Consider the following 24,111-nt stretch of genomic DNA (forward strand, 5'->3'; position numbering starts at 1 on the left):
GGCACCAGTTTTCTCCTATGTAAATTTAGCTTAGGTAATATTTAAGTTCTTTAAGCTTTAACTGTAAATTCTTGATAAATTCCCCGTAACCTTTATGTTATGTGTTAATCCTAATACAGGCAAATATAAAAGAGGAAGTATCATAAGGAGTTTTTTTGTTTTGTGTTTTTTGAGACGGAGTCTCGCTCTGTCGCCCAGGTGGGAGAGCAGTGGCAGGGTCTCGGCTCACTGCAACCTCCGCCTCCCGGGTTCAAGCGATTCTCCTGCCTCCGGGAGTAGCTGTGACTACAGCGCGCGCCACCACGTCCAGCTAATTTTTGTATTCTCAGTAGAGACGGGGTTTCACCATGTTGGCCAGGATGGTCTCGATCTCTGGACCTCATGATCCACCCGCCTCGGCCTCCCCAAGTGCTGGGATTACAGGCGTGAACCATCGCCGCCGAGCTTTTTAAGTCTTGGCTCCTCTTAAAAATTGGCATGATTTTGTGTTTGAGAATGGCGTTATAACCAGGAAGCAGGATATGTTGCGTGTATAAGGAGAATAACATATAAAGGACATGTTCAAGGGTCGGTAGAATTTTGCTTGTTTAAATAATGGGAAGATACTTTCGTTTCAAGAATCACCATGATGTATATATAGTTTGACAGACTTCCATTTGGATCTTTTCAGAATTGAATCTCCTTATGGGGGTCTAATGATAGACTTGTTTTCAGGGCACACATTTAAAACATTCTACTTTAAACTTTGTTTGCATCTGTCTGCATCTGTTTGCATTGTTAATAAAATTTGTTTGCATCTTTATAGACATAAAGATGACAGTGCTGCAATCACTAAATATTAATGCTTTCTGCTTAAGGCACTGCTTTGATTGCTAATTTTCACTTGAGGTTGGAGTAATGGACTTGAATATTATTGCCAAATATAATACATATCAACACTTAAAATATATGCATTACTGGATATATCATGAAACAAGGATTATTAATGAGAACAAACCCAGTTTATGGACTGAAATTAAGCCTCAGGTTTAATGGTGTTATTTTATTGTTAGGAGAAGGAAGACATGTCAGTTTAAGTAGAGTTTGTGAATACAAATCAAGTAATTGCTGTAAAAATTGTCCAGATTTGCATATTAATGCCGAATATTATTTCTCATTTTACTACCCGATGATTGATGAGGCAAGAAAATGTGATCTCTGTGTTCAAATTGGTAACAGATTTAAAATAACAGATTATGAAGGACCTTGTGTAAGGAATGGTGTACTTAATTTGGACAAGAATATGTAAATATCTTTATCCTGAATTCAAAGAGCATATACACCTTTGTTCAAAGCAATATTTTTTAAAAGTATTACAGTTTTTTTAAGTAGTTCAATTTTTAAGTCATTCTGAATTTAAACTTAATATTAAAACTTTTTGTCCATTATATATTTAACTTCTAGCAATAAAATGTGCTCTCATTCTTTAATAAAAACAACTTAAAATGGAATTGAACTGATCCATCTATACACTTATTTCGAAATAATTTTAGACTTCCATATCCACACACTTTTGATTAACTTCTCATTTTCCAACCATGTTGGCTGTAGTGCAGTCTGTCACTAAAATGAATTGCTGCTTAAAAACAAACCGAAAACCTCCATTGACCTGGCAACCATGGTTTCCATGTACTAAATGACAACTGAACTAACAAATCAGCAGTTTAGTACCATGTAATTCAAGGACTGTCATAAACATTTAATGTGCACCTATAAAGGCACATTTTGATATTCTTAATTTTTTTCATTATTGCATTGAGTTTTTAAAACCCACAGTAAGATTATATAATGTTCACTTTCACAGCTTTCTAAATTTTTACAGTAACTTGGAAGATGAAGTTTCAATTGAAGTAGTGTTAGTACAGCTGACACAGTTCCTTTAAATAATTTTCATTAATGTTTTGCTTAAATTGTGCTTGTCTTTTTTTATTAATATACTTCCTATTTTTGAAAGGCAGTACAAATTTGAAAATATATATTTTTGATAATTATTAAGAAGGTTAAAATTAAAGGAGATATAGTTAGCACTTAAAGATAAAGGCTTGATTCAGATTGTTACTTGAATAGCTTGTGATTTATTATTCTGTCTTGGCCTTTTGCTTCATACCTTAGAGAGGTTTTTTCCTTCTATTTTTTCTTTTGAAAGTGAGCTAGAGAGGAATCTTTGAAAGTCCACAGTTTAGGGAAAAAAATACATATCTGAAAGCTAGAGTTAAATATGGCACAACTTTTAATTTCTCATTCCCAGTTTGCAAAACCATTTTTGTCATTCTCCTGCTCAGAATCCCTCCTTCTCTTACTTGGATTACTTGGGTCAGCAGGGTAAGGAAACAAGTTTTTAGAACGCTTTGTAGTGTGACTCCACACCTGAAAGTGGCAGAGGACAAATTGAGTCTGGAAGCCTCAATTGGTATGTCAGTTTTGCTCTAATGTATAGGATAGATGTGCTTTCTTGGATATTTAGGTAACAGGTTGATTCTGGAGTATTTTAGAATGAATGTATTGTATGCTTGTTTTAGATTTGATTATATTTCTCTGGCTATTCTTGAATTTTGCCTCTTTTAGAAATATACTTTTGTTAAATTAATATGTTAAAGTTAGGGAATTTTGAATTTTCTTGTGAATTATACACATGCATATATTTTGTTTTGGAGGCTTTGAGATAACGCTTTTTTTTTTCTAAAGAGAGTACAGGATTGGTGACTCTTCTGTGTGTCTTTTACTTCTGTAATTTCAAGCTTTTATAATATTTTGACTGAGATTTCTTGAGATATACAAAGTCTAGCATATGTTTCTAGTCATTATCTAGTAAAAGGAGCCTTTAATGTGTATGGACTGGCCTGTTATTTCAACGTAAGAACCTAGGTAATCTCTTTAAAAATAGAACTTTAGAGACATGAATTAACCCAAAAAATAGATGTGTAAGGTAATTGTAGAGAGGGGTTGGATTGCAGAAATCAGCCATTTGGAGGTAGCTATGAATTGTAGTAAAAAAAAAAAAGTCTTGTTTATTAAGTTAAATTCTACATTTTGGATAAAATGGGAGCATATTTATTACTTCTATAACCAGTAAGTAGCATATGTAAGGTACCATATTAAGGTTGGTGCAAAAGTAATCACGGTTTTTGCCGTTACTTTTAATGGCAAAAACTTTTGCAACAGTCTTAACTAGATTCTTATTTTTTCTCTCACTGTTTTCCTGTAGCATGTTTAAAAAATACATATCTCGCAATTCCCTATTCACATTTTATCAACATGATCTTTAGTGTAGTGGGCCAGTATGATATCCTGTGGGATGTCGAGGCCATTAAAGACTCTCTGGACTAAATTATGGAAGAGAGTTCAGAGTTACGAATTTCTGAGGCTCCATGGTTTGGGCTCTTGGTCTTTTCGATTACTAATTTTGTGACTTTAAGCAGAACTCTTCACCGTATTTGCTTTTGGTTTTCTTGTCTAGAGTATTGGAGGTCATCTAAGGTCCACCTGCAGTTCTAATATTTTCTTACTACAAAATCTTCAGTGATGGTGTAATGGCAAAACCTAGAGTCAAACAGTGTTAAGTTGAGAAAGGTAGTTATATCATTTAAAATGCTCTTAATTTTAAAGAAATGGTGATAGAAAAATATTGAATTTTTTAAAAGACAAAAGACTGAAATTGGTTGCTCAGTCAGTCCTTATCTTTTTTTTTTTTTTTTTGAGATGGAGTCTCATTCTCTTCCCCAGGCTGGAGTGCAGTGGCACGATCTCAGCTCACTGCAACTTCCACCTCCTAGGTTCAAGCCTCAGCCTCCTGAGTAGCTGGGATTACAGGCACATGCCGCTACACCTGGCTAATTTTTTTGTATTTTCAGTAGAGATAGTGTTTCACCATGTTGGCCAGACTGGTCTTGAACTCCTGACCCCAGGCAATCTGCCCTCCTCAGCCTCCCAAAGTGCTGGGATTACAGGCGTGAGCCACCGTACCTGGTCAGTCTTTATCTTATTAATGGTTCTGATTACAAAAAATAACATTTCTTTTATCTGAGTCTATTAGTAGTACATTGTTTTATTTATTGCATTTGGTGTCACATAAATCTGTCCATGAAGTATAGTGTAAGATATGCAGCTGATAATACAGACATAAGACTTTTCCCTTGATAAAAATTATTTTCTACTTTCTCTTTCTGCCATTTAATAAATGTGTGAGGATATTCATCTTAAATCCTCAGTTAAAAAAAAAAAAACAGTAGGCCAGGTGTGATGGCTCACACCTTTAATCCCAGCACTTTGGGAGGCCGAGGCGGGTGGATCACGAGGTCAGGAGTTCAAGACAAGCCTGGCCAACACCCCATCTCTACTAAAAATACAAAAATTAGCCGGGCATGACGGCACATGCCTGTAGTCCCTGCTACTTGGGAGGCTGAGGAAGGAGAATCACTTGAACCTGGGGGGTGGAGGTTGCAGTGAGCCACGATTGCACCATTGCATTCCAGCCTGGGTGACAGAGCGAGACTCCTTCATGGAAAACAAAAACAATAAATGTGTGAGGTTAGTAAATTATAAGAACCTAAAAACAATATAAAGATAAATGAGATAGTACTTATATTGAAATGAACAAGAAAGGAGGAATTGAGGGAAAGCTGAATAGCCTTTTGTCCTTCTCTGGAGATAGATCTTTATAATATAACTCTATTATTTTTTAATAAGTGAGTTTCTATCGCTTCTCGGCCTTTTGGCCAAGATCAAGTATAGTATGTGTTCTTACCAGTTTAATATCTGATATGTCTTCTATCTGAGGACAAATCTTTGTTTTTTTTATACTTTAAGTTCTAGGGTACAATGTGCAGGTTTGTTACATTATGTATACATGTGCCATGTTGGTGTGCTGCACCCATTAACTCGTCATTTACATTAGGTATATCTCCTAATACTATCCCTTCCCCCACCCTCCACCCCATGACAGGCCCCGATGTGTGATGTTCCCCACCCTGTGTCCGAGTGTTCTCATTGTTCATTTCCCACCTATCAGTGAGAACATGCAATGTTTGGTTTTCTGTCCTCACGATAGTTTGCTGAGACTGATGGTTTCCAGCTTCATCCATGTCCCTAAAAAGGACATGAACTCACCCTTTTTTATGGCTGCATAGTGTTCCATGGTGTATATGTGCCACATTTTCTTAGTCCAGTCTACCATTGATGGACATTTGGGTTGGTTTCAAGTCTTTGCTATTGTGAATAGTGCCGCAGTAAACATACATGTGCATGTATCTTTATAGCAGCATGTTACATGTGCATGTATCTTTATAGCAGCATGTTTTATAATCCTTTGGGTATATACCCAGTAATGGGATGGCTGGGTCAAATGGTATTTCTAGTTCTAGATCCTTGAGGAATCGCCACACTGTCTTCCACAATGGTTGAACTAGTTTACAGTCCCACCAACAGTGTAAAAGTCTTCCTACTTCTCCACATCCTCTCCAGCACCTGTTGTTTCCTGACTTTTTAATAATCGCCAGTCTAACTGGTATGAGATGATAATCTCATTGTGGTTTTCATTTGCATTCTCTGATGGCGAGTGATGATGAGCATTTTTTCATGTGTCTGTTGGCTGCATAAATGTCTTCTTTTGAGAAGTGTCTGTTCATATCCTTCGCCCACTTTTTGATGGGGTTGTTTGATTTTTTTCTTGTAAATTTGTTTAAGTTCTTTGTAGATTCTGGATATTAGCCCTTTGTCAGATGGTTAGATTGTAAAAATTTTCTCCCATTTTGTAGGTTGCCTGTTCACTCTGATGGTAGTTTCTTTTGCTGTGCAGAAGCTCTTTAGTTTAATTAGATCCCATTTGGTTTTTGTTGCCATTGCTTTTGGTGTTTTAGTCATGAAGTCCTTGTCCATGACTGTGTCCTCAGTGGTATTGCCTAGGTTTTCTTCTAGAGTTTTTATGGTTTTAGGTCTAACATTTAAGTCTTTAATCTATTTTGAATTAATTTTTGTATAAGGTGTAAGGAAGGGATCCAGTTTCAGCTTTCTACATATGGCTAGCCAGTTTTCCCAGCACTATTTATTAAATAGGGAATTGTTTCCCCATTTCTTGTTTTTGTCAGGTTTGTCAAAGATAAGATGGTTGTAGATGTGTGGTATTATTTCTGGGCTCTGTTCTGTTCATTGGTGTATATCTCTGTTTTGGTACCAGCACCATGCTGTTTTGGTTACTGTAGCCTTATAGTATAGTTTGAAGTCAGGTAGCTTGATGCCTCCAGCTTTGTTCTTTTTGCTTAGGATTGTCTTGGCAATTAGGCTCTTTTTTGGTTCCATATGAACTTTAAAGTAGTTTTTTCCAATTCTGTGAAGAAAGTCAGTGGTAGCTTGATGGGAATGGCATTGAATCTATAAATTACCTTGGGCGGTATGGTCAGTTTCATGTATTGATTCTTCCTGTCTATGAAGCATGGAATGTTCTTCCATTTGTGTCCTCTTTTATTTTATTGAGCAGTGGTTTGTAGTTCTCCTAGAAGAGGTCCTTCACATCCCTTGTAAGTTGGATTGCTAGGTATTTTATTCTCTTTGAAGCAATTGTGAATTGTTTCACATGATTTGGCTCTCTGTTTGTTATTGGTGTATAAGAATGCTCGTGATTTTTGCTCATTCATTTTGTATCCTGAGACTTTGCTGAAGTTGCATATCAGCTTAAGGAGATTTTGGGCTGAGACGATGGGGTTTTCCAAATATACAATCATGTCATCTGCAAACAGGTACAACTTAACTTCCTCTTTTCCTAATTGAATACCCTTTATTTCCTTCTCCTGCCTGATTGCCCTGGCCAGAACTTCCAACAGTATGTTGAGTAGGAGTGGTAAGAGAGGACATCCCTGTCTTGTGCCAGTTTTCAAAGGGAATGCGTCCAGTTTTTGCCCATTCAGTATGATATTGGCTGTGGATTTGTCATAAACAGCTCTTATTATTTTGAGATACATCCCATCAATACCTAATTTATTGAGAGTTTTTAGCATGAAGGGCTGTTGAATTTTGTCAAAGGCCTTTTCTGCATCTATTGAGATAATCATGTGGTTTTTGTCTTTGGTTCTGTTTATTTGATGGATTACGTTTAGTGATTTTTGTATGTTGAACCAGCCTTGCATCCCAGGGATGAAGCCCACTTGATCATGGTGGATAAGCTTTTTGATGTGCTGCTGGATTTGTTCGGTTTGCCAGTATTTTATTGAGGATTTTTGCATTGATGCTCATCAGGGATATTGGTCTAAAATTCTCTTTTTTGGTTGTGTCTCTGCCAGGCTTTGGTATCAGGATGATGCTGGCCTCATAAAACGAGTTAGGGAGGATTCCCTCTTTTTCTGTTGATTGGAATAGTTTCGGAAGGAATGGTACCAGCACCTCTTTGTACCTCTGGTAGAATTCGGCTTTGAATCTGTCTGGTCCTGGGCTTTTTTTGGTTGGTAGGCTATTAATTATTGCCTCAATTTCAGAGCCTGTTACTGGTCTATTGAGGGATTCAGCTTCTTCCTGGTTGAGTCTTGGGAGGGTGTATGTGTCCAGGAATTTATCCATTTCTTCTAGATTTTCTAGTTTATCTGTGTAGAGGTGTTTATAGTATTCTCTGATGATAGTTTGTATTTCTGTGGGATCGGTGGTGATATCCCCTTTATCATTTTTTATTGCATTTATTTGATTCTTCTCTCTTTTCTTCTTTCTAAGTCTTGCTAGTAGTCTATCAATTTTGTTGATCTTTTCAAAAAAACCAGCTCCTGGATTCATTGATTTTTTGAAGGGTTTTTTGTGTCTCTATCTCCTTCAGTTCTGCTCTGATCTTAGTTATTCCTTGCCTTCTGCTAGCTTTTGAATGTGTTTGCTCTTGCTTCTCTTGTTCTTTTAATTGTGATGTTAGGGTGTCAGTTTTAGATCTTTCCTGCTTTCTCTTGTGGGCATTTAGTGCTATAAAATTCCCTCTACACACTGCTTTAAATGTGTCCCAGAGATTCTGATATGTTGTGCTAAGGACAAATCTTAAATGGATTTTTGGAGCAAGGAGAGGGAATAGGAGCTTGCTCCATCTACTGCACTCATCGACTTGATATTGCAGTACCTCCAGGTATGGTGCATTCCCCTCGGGGGAATAAATTTTTAAAAAAAGCAAAATGAGTTTCTTCAGAATGTCACATATACCTATTTTTCAAATGTAAATACATCTTTTTTTTTTTTTGAGACGGAGTCTCGCTTTGTCACCCAGGCTGGAGTGCAGTGGCACGATCTCGCCTCAGTGCAAGCTCCGCCTCAGTTCACGCCATTCTCCTGCCTCAGCTTCCCAAATAGCTGGGACTACAGGTGCCCGCCACCACGCCCGGCTAATTTTTTGTTTTTTAGTACAGACGGGATTTCACCGTGTTAGCCAGGATGGTCTCGATCTCCTGACCTCATGATCCACCCGCCTCATCCTCCCAAAGTGCTGGGATTACAGGCGTGAGCTACCGCGCCCAGCCGTAAATACATCTTAAAATGAATTATCAGGGCCCAGATTATATTGATGGGTAGATATTCCATGATATTACAATTATGAAACAATGTTGACTATTTAAGACAGTGCAGAATTCTGTTACTCATTGGTCAGACTAGGGAAGTTTTAATATGTTTTCTATTTATATTTGGACAGATGGCTCTTAAGTTTGCTAATATGAAAAGTTTTATCTTGGAAAAGGGGGAGAAGTTAGCCATTTCATGGATGGGACAAGTGAGTAAAAGATCAGATGGGAGGTAGGAAGGACTGGCAGGTTGAATCTAATAACGTGAGATTAAGTTGATTCTAAAATCTGGTTACTTGATATAGGGCGGGGCAGATTTGAGGTTTTTGTTGATAGCATGCTGAATTTCAACCAACAATAGCATGCAGCTTTGTAGAACACCATTGTGCTGTGTCTCTGTATTGCTGGAGTTTTCCGTTTTGGCCAACCACACTTTGAAGGAAGAAGAGACAGGATAATGAGAGAACATAAACTATGTCATATAAGAGACAGTTAAGTAGCATTTTCCAGTGGTTCTGTAGAAACTTAATAGATAGGCCAAGGACAATTAGGGTATCATGCTGAAACACTTGAGTTAAAGCTGGAAAGTTCTTTTTAGCTGAAACTTTTCTTGGCCTTAGATACGCAGATGATCATTGTGATCCTTTTAAGAGGGGTGTATAGTGATTTCTCAGATGTGTTTAGACATGGAACACATTTTGGAGACCTGTTAATCACCTCTGGAACAATGTTTTAAGGGATACCAGTTTAGGAAGTGTCTGGTTAAAATAACTGGTAATGAGGTCAGGTGCCGTGACTCGCGCCTGTAATTCCAGCACTTTGGGAGGCCAAGGTGGTGGATCACTTGAGCCCAAGAGTTCGAGACCAGCCTGGGTAACATGTTGAAACCCCATCTCTATAAAAAATTAGCTGGATGTGGTGGTGCATGACTGTAGTCCCAGGTACTTGGAAGTGAATCATCTTTAAAATGCAATTATATGAAAGAGGCAGGTTCACTTTTGCCAGAAGGTTAAAATCAGGATCGATATGTGAAAGCTACCAGGAAAGAGATTATGATACATTATAAGAAATAACTTTCTTAAATAATTATTCAAAGTTTAGTTGCTCTAGAGGATAATGAGTTCTTTGTAAGAATCAAAAATAAGATGGATATCTTCTTTGTGGCATTATTATAAAGAGGATACACATATCAGGTGGGTGGTTGAATTAGATGATTTTTAAGGTCTCTTATAAATCTGAAATTACTTTTATTAAGGGTTTTCCAAAAGTTTTGTTGCTGAACTTTTCCATCTAAGTTAATATAATGTTTGGATTGTTTTAAAAGCATGCAATAGTTTTTCAGAGAAGGTATGAATAATTGATGTTATAATCTAAAAAAATTGTGAAAAAATCTGGATCCAGGTACTTGTGTTGCTATTTGTAAGTTATATGAACTTAGGTAAATCACATAGCTTTTCAGAGATGTGAATTTTAAATATCTAAAATTAGGGTAATACAAGTAGGAGTTAGTAGCCCAGCATTTGGGCAAACAGATTTCTAATTTGAATACTGTATTTACCTTATCAATTTAACAGCACTATTACTTTCTCTCTTAGTCTCGTTTTATGTATTTTTTAAATGGGAAAGAAAAATATTTAGATTACTATAAAGAATAAATGAGATAATGTATATAAAGTGCCTGTCATTATATGTGGTATTTAATATGCCAAATCATTAAATGTAGAAGTAAAATGGAATTTCATAGATTAGGAAAGTAAAGGTCAGATTTGTAAAGTGCTTGCCAAAATCTCCTGACCAACAACTGGAATTCAGGTCTTCCACACAGTTGCATCATTTTTAGTTAAATCATGATGTCTCTCCTTCCATGTCTCATTCATTGAATGAACATTTATCATATGCCAGGGAGTCTGCATGGTGCTTGGGATTCAGAAATGAAAGGCTAGACCCTTTTCAATGTCTGGTAGTGGGAGGGAGATAGAGGGAATTGACAGTCACGGGACTCTGAAATGGATTCTGTGATATAAGTATGTATAAGGGAATACTTGATTTAGAGTTGAGAGGGAGAGTCAGGGAGGGTTTTCCTGTAGAATATTAGGAGTAGGAACGGCCAAGAAAGTACAGAAGGACTATAGGAACAATCTATATAAAGGAACATCTATGAGCACCTGGCATATTTGAGAATTTGCAAATAGGTCAGCATTGTTGTTGGCATATCATAAGAAATGAAGCTGGAGGGAGAGATGATGAAGAGATCCTTATGGCTTTCTAAAGAGTTTAGATTTTATTTTTTAGGAACTGGGAAACCCCTGAAAGGGCTTTTTATTTAATTGAGTAGTGCATGCTCTTGATAATCACAGAAAAGTGAAAAGTAAGGGTTACTTGACTGCTTATTCCTACTCACCAATAATGACTACCAGTAAAGTTCCTTGTAAACTGTTTCAACATTTTTATATTCCTACACAGCCATCTATGAATGTGTACATGTGTATCTTTAAAACAACACATACACAGCTGATATGAAAGTAAATATATTTTCTACTTGCTCTTTCTCACGTATTTCTTGAATATTTTTCCATATCAGTACACGCCAATCTATGATATTCTTTAATAGCTTCATAACATTCCTTGTGTAGTTGTATCCTGATTTTTGATGCAGTCCTCTACTGAAGAGCAGCTAGATATTTTCTAGACTGTTATTTCTATAGACAGTGTTTCAGTGAACATTCTTATGCTTATATCTTTGTATACTCTTGCAGTTATATCTGTAGGTTAAATTTTTAGTAATTATGAAATATATGTGCATTTTAGATTTTGATAACTATTATCAAATTTCCCTCTAAAAGGATAATTTCAGTAATGCATACGTGCTAGCAGTGTATGCAGTCTTAAGTTTTCCCTGAGTTTTCTGGTGGGCTTCCTAGCAGGTAATTATTGAGGACCTTCTGTGTGCCAAAGACAAAGGTGGGTACTAGAGAAAATGTTCAAGGCCGAAGTGGTCTCTGCCCTCATGCAGCCCAGAGTTTGAACCATAGGAAGCCTGCAGGTGTTTTGTTTGGTCTGTACACTTTCTTTACTGTTTGACAACTAATGTCAAACAGTAATGAAAATTAAAAGTAAATTAATTTTCAGTTTTTAAATATTGAGAGATTTTGAAAAATTGGAAAATTTGGTATAACTAGGCAAGCTGGATTCTCTTGTATTAGTTTGCTGGAGTTTAGTAGCCACTGCCTTTTTCAGATGGTGCATTGGACTTTCTAGGAGCACGGTCGATTCCATTTCTTATGGTCTCATTTCTTGACCTCTTAACATTTCTTGCCAGAGCCTTGTAAAAGCATTTGAGTGATCGTTAGATGTTCAAATTTAAAATACCTAAAACTGAACTCTGATCTTACCCCTAAAACCAGTTCTACTCAGTCTTCATCTCTCTCCTTGCTGCTTAGGCCAGAACTGTGGTATCATCCTTCACTTGCCTGTTTACCTCACAGTATGTCAGAAAATTCTATTGGATGTACTTCAAAATATATCTTAAGTCAGACCACTTATCCCTTCCACCTCAACCTCTCTGGCGCATGCCACCATCATCCCTTGCCTGGATTTTAGTAATAATCATTTAAATGGTCTCACTGCTTCCACCTTTGCCCTTCTACCGACTCCCCACGTAACAGCCAGATGATCCTTTTAAAATGAAAGAACCTATTACTCGTATGCTCAGAATCTATAGTAGCTCCTCATTTAACTCAGAATAAAAGATAAAGTTTATAAGAAGTTACCTAACTTACAAGGTATACCTTGGCATGCCAAGTACACCTTTATATAAGGACTTTGTCTTGGTTTCTCCATTTATATGAGATGTTCTTCCCAGATAACTGCATGGGTAGGCTCCTTAATTCTTTGCTGGAAGGTTACCTTTTTGGTGAAGTCTGCACTAGCTTTCCTGTTTAAATTTGCAAGTTCTCTTCCCTTGTCAACCTTCCACTGACCCATGTGCCCTATTCCTGTTCTTTTTTCCCTAAGTATTCTTACCTCTTATTTGCTTATTTTTTAATCATCTGTTATTTTTTCCCCATTAGAGTGTAAGCTATGCAAGGGAGAAATTCTGGCCTTTTATTTACTAATAATATCCCAGATGTAAGGAGTAGTGCATAGAATATAGTTGTTCCTTAGTAAATATTTGTTGAACAAATGAATGCATTTTGAATTTGCAGGCTCTGCTGTGCAGTTTGTTTTTCTTACTGTTTTATTAGGTAATAATAATAGGAAATACATGTATAGTGCTTATATGCAAAGACCTATTTTAAACCCTTTATTCTGAATCCCCTGAATCCTTCTACCCTGAGGGAGAAACTATTATTATCTACTTATTAAAGACAGGTAAACATAGGCATTGAGAGGCTAAATAATTTGTCCAAAGTCAGAGCTTAGTAAAGGAAGAACCAGGATTCAGATTTTTTAGCCAGTCTTGAATCTGAGTCTGTACCTTATAACACCATGCTGTCCTTTTTATTTTAAGGAAATTAGCTCTTTATGATGTATTGCAGATTATTTTTCTGTGTAATTTTTTTGACTTAGTTTTTATGGATTTTTTTTTGCCTTGTAAAGTATTTTTATGTAGTAAAAAAATCTATTAATGTATTTTTTTGAGGGATTTGTTTCAGACAGGATCTTGCCCTGTTGCCCAGGCCAGAGTGCAGTGGTTTGCAATCACGGCTCACTGCAGCCTCAAACTCCCAGGTACCTTTGAAGCTTTTAAACTTATTTTTTAGAAGGATCTCCCTAATTTTAACATTAATAATTTAGTCATTTTCTTCCTTATTTTTGATTTGAAATAGAAGTTTAAATTAAGCAGATGTATATTTTATATCACCTTGACAGCATTATGGAGATTTTGTTTGAGGGCAACAAAATTAAAAGTTGGAACAATATTTAGGAACCTAGCACTAATTTAAGTAAGAAATAATTGTCTGAGAGCAGGCTGTAGGGATGGATGGGAATAGACTGATTTCAAGAAATATTTAGGGCTGGGTGCAGTGGCTCACACCTATAACGCCAGCACTTTGGGAGGCCTAGGTGGGTGGATTGCTTGAGCTCAGGAGTTTGAGACCAGCCTAGGCAACGTGGTGAAACCCAGTCTCTACACACACACAAAATAAATACAAAAATTAGCTGGGCATGGTGGTGTGTGCCTGTAGTCCCAGCTACTTGGGGACTGAGGTGGAGGAGTCACCTGAGACCAGGGGGCCAACGCTGCAGGAGCAACCTTCACACCACTGCACTCTAGCCTGGGTGATAAAGTGAGACTGTCTCAAAAAATGAAATAAATAAATATTTGATAAAATCTTCCAGTCTTAGTGACTGATGAGCTGTGCATCAAAAGACTCTGGGATAACACCCAGATTTCTGGTTGTGAGAGTTTAGAAGAGAGGAAATATGTTTATTGGGGTGCCATTTATTGGTTGAATGTATGAATCATTGAAATGAGGTAAAACAGGAAGGAACAGGTTTGGAAGATAAAATGATACTCAGTTTTTCATATGTTGAATTTGAGATGCCTTATGGATATCTCATTTTCAACACTGAAGTTCATTGGGCAATTTGATAAATGAGAGTCTTAGCTTAGAAAAGAAAATTGGGCTTAGAGATACTAGGTTTAGGGAAATACTAAACTCTGTGAGTGCATGAGCTACTTTTTTGCCTTGTTTTTTTTTTTCCAGGATTATTACATTGGATATAATATAAAAATAGCTTGGCAACAGCTTTAAAGACTGTAAAAAGACTGTGTGTTTGTGGTATGTATGATAGGGTGTTTTTGTAGCTATTTTCATTATCACTCAGGAAAGAGTATTAGTGTCTCTACAGGGGAGTCTGTCACGAAGGTGGGAGTAGAAAGGATGTCACCAAGGATCACTACTCTAGAGCAAAAATTCAGATATTTTAAAACTAGGAAGGACTTAGAGGCTACCTAACTTAGCAGTGACAATTTATAATTTCTGAATATTCCATTTGCATAAAAGCCAACTTGGGGGGCTTCCTGTTCTTTAGGAGACTCTCAGGTAAAGTTGCGACAGAAGATATGCCAAAATTATTTTCTTAGAAGAAAGGGATATTTGTGATTAAGCAGACCTGGGTTTGAATTCTGTCTATGCCACTTTCTGGCTCTGTGATCTTTTAACACAGGGTAACAAGGGGATCTTTTAACAAGGGGTAGTATGATTTTTCTCTCTCTCTCTAAGCCTCAGTTTCTTCCACTGCTTAAATGGAAATGGTAATTTTCTTTTAGCAAGGATGATAAGTAGCTTCCACTAGCTTAGAGATTAGAGATAATGAGTGGAAGTGTCCCAACATTTCTAATAGACCTATTAAGTACATAGAACCTCTTATGATCAATATTTTTTCAGCCTGTTTTTGTATCACAGCTTTATTTTGAAGCCAGTTACTCTAAAGAGAAGTTGAACAACTGTATTCTAAGCTATAGTTATTTGCAGATGTTTAATGATTTGAAGGTATCCAATGTATGCATAAAAATTGGCATTTGTGAATATTTGTATTGTCTAAGCCAAAAAACGACTCCTAGAGGATTTCTTTTTACACAAATTAACTTATTTATTATTCATAAAAACTCTGTGAGATAGGCATTATCTGCATATTGCAGATAAGGAAATTGAGGTATAGAGGTGCTAAGTAACTTATACAAAATTATATAGCTAGTAAGTGAAAAGAAAGTATTTGAATCCAGACAGTCTGGCTCCAGAGCCTCTGCTATACCAAGTACTACTGAGGATAACTGCAGTGACAGTTTCATTTACCCTAGAGCAGTGATTCTTTGTTGACATCTTTTCCACCTCCACCCTCATGACAGAATTCACAGTAAAGATGCTGGTACTCCTCCCTAGATATGTATCTGCCATATCACATGTACCCCTCAACCTTTGAGAAAATGAAAGATGTTTCTGAAAAAAACAAATGATGCCTGTGTCAGCAGTGTGGGTTCACAAAAAATTAAGAAGCACTGCTTTCTAGTATTTATCAGAACTAACCTTTATTTGATTCTTATGGAAATTCAACAAGCTTCTTACATACTTAGTTTCCATAAATTTTAGCCGCAGCTTTGTGGTAACTTGTATTGATACTCCATTTTCAAATGAAGAGACTAAGATGTAAAGAAATTGAATAAATTGCCCAAGGTTGTACAACTCAGAAGTCTGAAATGAAAGTGCTGTGACTCAAAATTTCATACTTTAAAAATGTTATGCTATGATGACTTGGTTTCTATTTATAATATGGAAGGTTCTATTGAAAGCCAAAATAGCTTTCTCTGTGTACTCTCCATTCTGTGAATTTTAATGTTTGCATTTATTCATGTTAACACTAAATGACAGAGATATAAAATTAACCAAGAGACAGAATAAATCAAAGCATTATTTTTTTAGGGGAAAAACCTGAAGTATATGCTAATTAAGTTCATTTTAAAAAATTAAAATACATTTTTATATATGTGGTCAACATAGATCTCAGCTCTTCTACCCTAGCTCCTGCTCATCTATTGACATAACTTTAAGTTGCTGCCAATTGGAATTCACAGTAGCTCCTGTTTTTGCTCAGATGATAAGTGGTTGTGCTCTGTTCTCTCTGGTAACAACTTCTAGTAGATAGGAACAGGGGTTGGTTTGATGCTCTGTTTACTTATTCCAGCCATCTATTCAATTTTTGGTAACTGGTGAAGGTCTTGAAGATTACTGACAATGAGCAGTTTAGCTTTAGGCTGTGTGTATCTGACAAGTGTAAGCCACAGAAAAATCCAGTTGGCCTATATGATAAAATGATTTAAACTTTGGGCTATGTAGATTGGCAGGTATATTCATTGATGGCTTACATTTTGTTGTTATTCTGTTTGCTTTCCTTTTTCTTCTCTTTCACTTAATTTTGTTTTTCCATTCTTTGTTGCTTTCTCTTTTTCATTGTTTGTGTCCCTTTCTTACAACTTAGGCCTTCTAAAGGTACTGCATAATTGGTCAGTGACATCCAAAGAAGTTTCTAAGTTCCCACTGTAGGGAAGAGCTTTGGGGCAGAACCTCAGAGGACAGTGAAGGCTAATCAAACATGCCAGCCACAACTGTCTTTGTTTTTCTGCAACCCAAAGAAATGCCTTATAGATTCTTGGTATTCTGTTGTAAACTTAACCAGCGTTATTAAACTTTATTTTAGGAACTGCAACCATGAATGAAGAAAATATAGATGGAACAAATGGATGCAGTAAAGTTCGAACTGGTACTCAGAATGAAGCAGCATTACTTGCTTTGATGGAAAAGACTGGTTACAACATGGTTCAGGAAAATGGACAAAGGAAATTTGGTGGTCCTCCTCCAGGTGTGGATTTGTTTACAATTTTAAATTTAATTTTTAAATTTAATCTTTTAAATTTAAATCTTTTAAATTTAATCTTTTACCCGTCAGGTAGATTAGATGTGTATCCCCACAAGTATTCCAAACAATAGCTCTCTCCTTATAACTGCTTTAAGACTTTTTTTTTTTTTTTTTTTTTTTTTTACTGTTGAAGAGAGTTAGATTACAAATGTTATTCATGTCTTACCATTACATTTTTTCAGCCCTGCTCTTCATCTAAGAAGCAGTTGAGAAAGAAGCTGGGCTAGGTTGAGAAAGAAGTCAGGATTAGGAAAGTAGGGAAAAGGGTGCTACTCTAGGTGTTAAAGAGGAGATCATCGGGGGAGGAATTTGAAACAGCAGTGAGTAGGTGAGTGGTGTTTAAACTAGAAAACCAAGTGGAAACAGGTAAATAGAATGTTCGACTTTTCTACCAATAGCCAGTACAATTCCTTTGCTCGAAACCCTTCAGTTTATCACACTTAAAATAAAAATCTGGCTTCTGGTTACCTCAATGGCTGCAGCACTTACCACTTCCTTTCTCAAGTACATGTTAGCTGTACAGGCTTCCGTAATCTGTGTTGCTCTGATATAAAAGCACTTCCTTTTTCTTCTTTCCGAATGCCCTTTTCCCAGATAATCTTCCTGGCCCACTCTCTCATTCTATTCAGGTCTCTGCTTAAATCTCATGTACCCAGAGATTTGCCTGACCACTCCCTTGATTTTCTTTGTAGCACTTATCACTCACTTGTTATCTCCCTTCTCTATTGAATATTAGCTTCATAAGGGAAGGGGCTTTATTTTGTCCACTATTGTATCACCAGTACCTAGAATTGTGAGTGGTGCATAGCACAGCAAATTTGTTGAATGAATATATGATTGAGTAGTGAGTACAAATATCCGATTAGAATTTATGTGTCTGTTCATTTTTGTCTTTCAGGTTGGGAAGGTCCACCTCCACCTAGAGGCTGTGAAGTTTTTGTAGGAAAAATACCTCGTGATATGTATGAAGATGAGTTAGTTCCTGTATTTGAAAGAGCTGGGAAGATATATGAATTTCGACTTATGATGGAATTTAGTGGTGAAAATCGAGGTTATGCTTTTGTGATGTACACTACAAAAGAAGAAGCCCAATTAGCCATCAGAATTCTTAATAATTATGAAATTCGACCAGGGAAGTTTATTGGTGTGTGTGTAAGCTTAGATAATTGTAGATTATTTATTGGAGCTATTCCCAAGGAAAAGAAGAAAGAAGAAATTTTAGATGAAATGAAGAAAGTTACAGAAGGAGTTGTAGATGTCATTGTTTATCCAAGTGCAACTGATAAGACCAAAAATCGTGGTTTTGCATTTGTGGAATATGAATCTCACAGAGCTGCTGCTATGGCAAGGAGGAAACTAATTCCAGGTAAACTGATTCTTTTAAAGGTTGTTTTTCAATATTAACATTATTACAAATATGGAGAAATGATAGTACATCAGGGATCAATATTATCAAAATACATAATGCCACTTAAAGAGGAGTAAAGAATTGTTTGAGTAATGAAGTAAAATAAATCACATGATTCTAAAAGACAAGAAATTGTTCCAGTAAAATGAGTCCTATTTATGATATTTTTACTGGATGTATACACTTTGAGCTGTTAATTGTTGTTTAATAAAAATCCAAAGGGTTAATTCTTCTGATAAAGATCTTATCAGTTAATTCTTGTGATAAAAATCTATCTTTGAAGTGTATTTGTTCTATTGACTCTTAAATTACATAGTAAGTTTTAGTTGTTCAGTAACAATTTTTGTGTGAATAGGAAACAAATGCTTAACCAAATTTATTGATTTGTAGTTGAGTTTCTGCTTCTCTGGGGAAACAGTTTTACTGAACATCTTTAACTTTTATTCTTAATTCTCTTCAAATTAATTTTTTTTTTTACAGGAACATTCCAACTATGGGGCCACACCATTCAGGTAGATTGGGCTGACCCAGAGAAAGAGGTGGATGAGGAAACCATGCAGAGAGTTAAAGTTCTTTATGTAAGAAATTTAATGATCTCAACTACAGAGGAAACAATTAAAGCAGAATTCAATAAATTTAAGCTTGGTGCAGTTGAACGGGTAAAGAAACTTAGAGATTATGCTTTTGTTCACTTTTTCAACCGAGAAGATGCAGTGGCTGCCATGTCTGTTATGAATGGAAAATGCATTGATGGAGCAAGTATTGAGGTAACACTAGCTAAACCAGTAAATAAAGAAAACACTTGGAGACAGCATCTTAACGGTCAGATTAGTCCAAATTCTGAAAATCTGATTGTGTTTGCTAACAAAGAAGAGAGCCACCCAAAAACTCTAGGCAAGCTGCCAACTCTTCCTGCTCGTCTCAATGGTCAGCATAGCCCAAGTCCACCTGAAGTTGAAAGATGCACTTACCCTTTTTATCCTGGAACAAAGCTTACTCCAATTAGTATGTATTCTTTAAAATCCAATCATTTTAATTCTGCAGTAATGCATTTGGATTATTACTGCAACAAAAATAATTGGGCACCACCAGAATATTATTTATATTCAACAACAAGTCAAGATGGGAAAGTACTCTTGGTATATAAGATAGTTATTCCTGCTATTGCAAATGGATCCCAGAGTTACTTCATGCCAGACAAACTCTGTACTACGTTAGAAGATGCAAAGGAACTGGCAGCCCAGTTTACGTTACTTCATTTGGGTAAGTTTAAAAATACTTTAAACAATGTATAATATGAAATTAGGAAATACTGTAGATTATTTTTAAATTCATTTATTTTGAACTCTTAACATTAGTGGTAAGTATGTAACATAAATTTTATCTCAATTTCATAAAGTCATGATAACTTTTTTGAAACTTGTGCCCTGTAAAATCTTCCTACATTTAGCTTTTCTTTTTTTTTTTTTTTTTTTGAGAGATGGAGTCTCGCTCTGTCGCCTAGGCTCGTGTGCAGTGGCACGATCTTGGCTCACTGCAACCTCTGCCTCCTAGGTTCAAGTGATTCTCCTGCCTCAGCCTCCCACGTAGCTGGGACTACAGGCACGTGCCACTACGCCCGGCTAATTTTTTGGCTAATTTTTTGTATTTTTAGTAGAGATGGGGTTTCACTGTGTTAGCCAGGGTGGTCTCGATCTCCTGACCTCGTGATCTGCCCGCCTCAGCCTCCCAAAGTGCTGGGATTACAGGTGTGAGCCACTGCACCCAGCCTACATTTAGCTTTTTAAGCATTACTTAACCTGCAGGAAAATTTGGTTTTGACTTACTGTAGTGTTCATAACCCTGTTTTATTTATTTATTGTTTTTTTAATGACTAATTCTCATTAGTCATTAAATTTTTTTTTATAAAACAAAATTTTTTTTTGTATAAGTTACAGGATATGTTAATTAAACCAATTTATAATAGAGTGTCCCTGCATCTTTGGTAAAGTCTACATAATGATCTTTTTAAGGGGCAGGGGTAGGGAGTTAGTAAAATCAGTGGGATTTCAGATGGGCAGATGGGTCGTGTGTAGGCACAGCTTTATGCTCACCAATCTGGAAATTTGTCATTATCACTCATGAAAGACAAAAAGTATCATGAAGAGATGTTTGTGACCATTCTCTTTTTTAATTTCATGTTTTTCAAAAAGTAAATTTTCTTTAAAACGTTTGAAGGATAATTATGAAAGGCTTTGCAAAAGCATAGAAAGATATGCTCACTAAATATTTGACGTTGTGAAGGAAGAGACATAATATCACTATGGTGTTTTCCTACTTTTTACTGTTAGGTTAGCCTCCCCCCCCTTCACCCCCCAAAACCTGTTTATTTTTTAATGCGGCTATAGATTTTAGTTGATGATTACTTTGTGTCCCAAATAATATTTATTGGAAGAGTAGTGGTTTCCTGAGAATCAAATAAAAGAGAAAGATCTTTTGAGGGTTATCATTGTTTCTAGATTATAATTGTGAAACTCTTCACTGAAAATTATTTTTTATGTGGTTGCAGAACCATAGTACAGAAGCTTATATGTATTTAAAATTCATATTCTCAAATTTAAGAGAAAATAGTCAAGAAAAACGTTCTCAAAAGGGAGAATAATTTTTATATATTGTTTAGGCTTCCTTATGTACCATTGCCACTGCCATAGTATTACAAATTTTTTTTTTTTTTTTTTTTTTTTTTTGAGATGGAGTCTCGCTTTGTCACCCAGGCTTGAGTACAGTAGCATGATCTCGGCTCACTGCAACCTCTGTCTCCTGGATTCAAGCAATTCTCCTGCCTCAGCCTCCTGAGTAGCTGGGATTACAGGCGCCCACCACCACGCCCAGCTAAGTTTTGTATTTTTAGTAGAGACAGGGATTCACCATGTTGGCCAGGCTGGTCTCGAACTCCTGATCTCAGGTGACCCGCCCTCCTTGGCTTCACAAAGTATATTACAAATATTTTTAAGAGATTCTGATAAGGAGAGATCAACAAAACTTGTGGGACTAAAGGTAGGGTTCCGCTTGAAGACACGTTTAAGCAGTGTCCTCAATTATTAGTTTGGAGATATTTGGGGATTTAGCATCACTGAAGCTAATAAATTCTTAGTTCTTATTTCTGCTGATGCACAAAATAGAAGCCTTCAATTTTACTTTTAATAAAGACCGTCTAAGTTAAGGATAAAATTGTTAGATAGATAGCAAATAATTCAAATTAAGTTTCTTAGAGAAAAATGGGTCAAAACATTATTTTGGAGTGGGACGTAATTAGTTGCTGAGCAAGTTTCTCCCAAGGATACTTGTGTCTGATCTACCATGCTAATACTGAAAGATTTTTAAAATTTCTATCCCCCGTCATTCCCTTACACATAAACTTCTAAAATTCTTACAACATAGCCATGTTAGTTTAATTTATGGCAAAATTGTATGTAGACATTGTTTGCCCATTTCATAAAGAAGATTCAGATTCTATATGGAAGCAGAGCTTATAACTCCCTTATTACCATAGTTAACTAGATAACATAGTTAAACAAACATATAGTTCCCTAAGAAAACACCTAATCAGGTACAATATTTTCAACTTAATTATGGTTAATTAGTGATCAAGGTAACGTCAATAAATGAAATCCTTAGTGGGCACATGCAGATTGCTTTAGTCATCTATTCCAGATTTTATCAACCTTGTATCAGTGCTGATTTTAATAAAAAGTTGAACAATTTGTATTTTATGTATTTCCTCAATCTGTATTCAGTCTCAGAACAGTTAATATAATGTAAGCAAAATTCACATATAAACAAAAAGATTAAACAAAACCCTAGGTCCTGTTTTGGTGGAGTACACAAAGCCTGAGGTCTTGTCTATGGACAGTAATACAGAAATCCTTATGGTGCTTGACTACCTATGTAAGTGAAGATTGTTGAGTTTGAGGCAGGAAAATATATTTAGGCAGCTGAGAAGGTGAAAGAGAATTCAGGGAAGCAGAAGAGCCAGAGATCAGGGGTCTAGGAAACTTTGATCAGAAAACAAATGTCAGCCCTTCAGAGGTCATTAAAGTAGGGCCAGGAGCTGTAGACAGCGAGGAGGTTCCATGTTGCCCCATGGCAGGTTAAGAGTAGATTTGAGTGTTGCTATAGCAGTGTTCTGGATCACTTTTTCCCTTCTGTTAATGTTGGAGCCTCTGGGTTTTAAACAGTTGATGCCTTTCTAGTTATACCTTCTTTTGGTTAAAGGTAATAGGGTTTCATCGAATAGCTCAGAGTTGAGATCACTTGGTGGTAGTGGTGTGTTCTTGACATCCTAGTAAATACTTATGTAGTCCAAGAATTGAATTGTTTTGAAGTCTTGAGAGGTTGTTATTAGTTCCTAGAGTTTCTCAAACGAAGTTCCTTACCTATTAAGTCATCCTTTGGCTCTATTAAAGAATTTGAGAAGTCAAATTTTCTAGAGAATCCATTTAACTACTGTTTTTAAGATATTTTCTTTGGGGATAGTAATTTTTTTAAAGAATTTGCCTCAGTATCCTTATTTTAACCCTTTCAGTTTGATGCTATTTTGGGAATTACTGTCCAATCTTAACCTTGATGATCTTTTACTATTATATGTGATATAAACAGTCATTTTTTAAATTAATATTTCAGATCTCTTTAAGAGTGTACTTTTAATATCCACACATTTTTGGTGCTACCACTTCTATTTCCCAAGTTTGAAAAATAAAAGAAAAAAAATTAGGCTTTATTTGCTTAAATGGCCATCATTGCTGTTATGAAAAAAAAATGTATGTCTTTTCAGGGATACATGAGTACTAGAAGTCATGGAGTTTACTTCTGGTGTGCATTTAGTGATCTTACTAGCATCTCAAAAGTTCTTGGTTTACAGGTCCTTAAAATCAATTTTTAAAATATTTAGGTGCTTTTTTTGGTTCTATCTAAAGCAAGCTGTATTTTAAGCACAATACCGTTAATAAAAGAGAAGCTGGAAGTTGGGGTTAATGCCAAAATAGAATCTTCCTTATCCTTTTCACTTACTTCAAAATTAGAGACTATCTTCATCTTCATAATGGCAAGAAATGACCTCTCATCTCACTGGAAACTCATTACCTAACCAGCAGGATAAGAAATTATGGGCTGGGAGCGGTGGCTCACGCCTGTAATCCCAGCACTTTGGGAGGCCAAGGCGGGAGGATCACGAGGTCAGGAGATCGAGACCATCCTGGCGAACACGGTGAAACCCCATCTCTACTAAAAATACAAAAAAATTAGCCGGGCGTGGTGGCAGGCGCCTGTAGTCCCAGCTACTCTGGAGGCTGAGGCAGGAGAATGGCTTGAACCCGGGGGACAGAGCTTGCAGTGAGCCGACATCACGCCACTGCACTCCAGCCTGGGCAACAGAGCGAGACCACGTCTCAAAAAAAAATAATAAAAGGAAATTATGTATTTACTGGGTTATTTTTAGGGATCTGTAATCTGTAGATTAGTCAGTGAGTTTAATGGGTAGAATCCTGATATAGTTTGGACATTTGTCCCTGCCAAATCTCATGTTGAAATGTAATCCCCAGTGTTGGAGGTGGGGTCTGGTGGGAGGTGATTGGATCATGGCGGTGGATTTCTCATGAATGGTTTAGCACCATTCCCTTGGTGCTGTCTTCGCCATGGTGAATGATTCCTCACCACATCTGGTTGTTTAAAAGTGTGTAGCACCTTCTTGCT

At 36.4% G+C, this 24,111-nt stretch overlaps 1 protein-coding gene, 1 non-coding gene and 1 pseudogene across 6 annotated transcripts in view; all 3 read left to right on the top strand.

Annotated features, from left to right (window-relative positions):
* The window catches only part of RBM46 (RNA binding motif protein 46), a 51,506-nt gene that overhangs the window by 1,097 nt on the left and 26,298 nt on the right, over positions 1–24,111 (top strand). For all 5 annotated transcript variants that reach the window (XR_010120572.1, XM_055276207.2, XM_055276208.1 and 2 more), the window contains exons 2-4: positions 16,755–16,916; positions 17,872–18,339; positions 18,862–19,644. Coding sequence is in view for 4 of the 5 variants with exons in the window: in XM_055276207.2 (XP_055132182.1) it covers positions 16,766–16,916; positions 17,872–18,339; positions 18,862–19,644 (1,402 nt within the window). In the remaining variant the exon portion in view is untranslated. The remainder of the gene's footprint in view (positions 1–16,754; positions 16,917–17,871; positions 18,340–18,861; positions 19,645–24,111) is intronic.
* Positions 4,735–4,844, top strand: LOC129481489 (uncharacterized; annotated as a pseudogene).
* On the top strand, positions 7,948–8,141 carry LOC129481494 (U2 spliceosomal RNA). The gene has a single exon (XR_008657471.1). It is a non-coding gene; the product is annotated as a U2 spliceosomal RNA (small nuclear RNA).

The sequence above is a fragment of the Symphalangus syndactylus genome, chromosome 4 (genome assembly GCF_028878055.3).
Source record: "Symphalangus syndactylus isolate Jambi chromosome 4, NHGRI_mSymSyn1-v2.1_pri, whole genome shotgun sequence".
NCBI lineage: Eukaryota > Metazoa > Chordata > Mammalia > Primates > Hylobatidae > Symphalangus > Symphalangus syndactylus.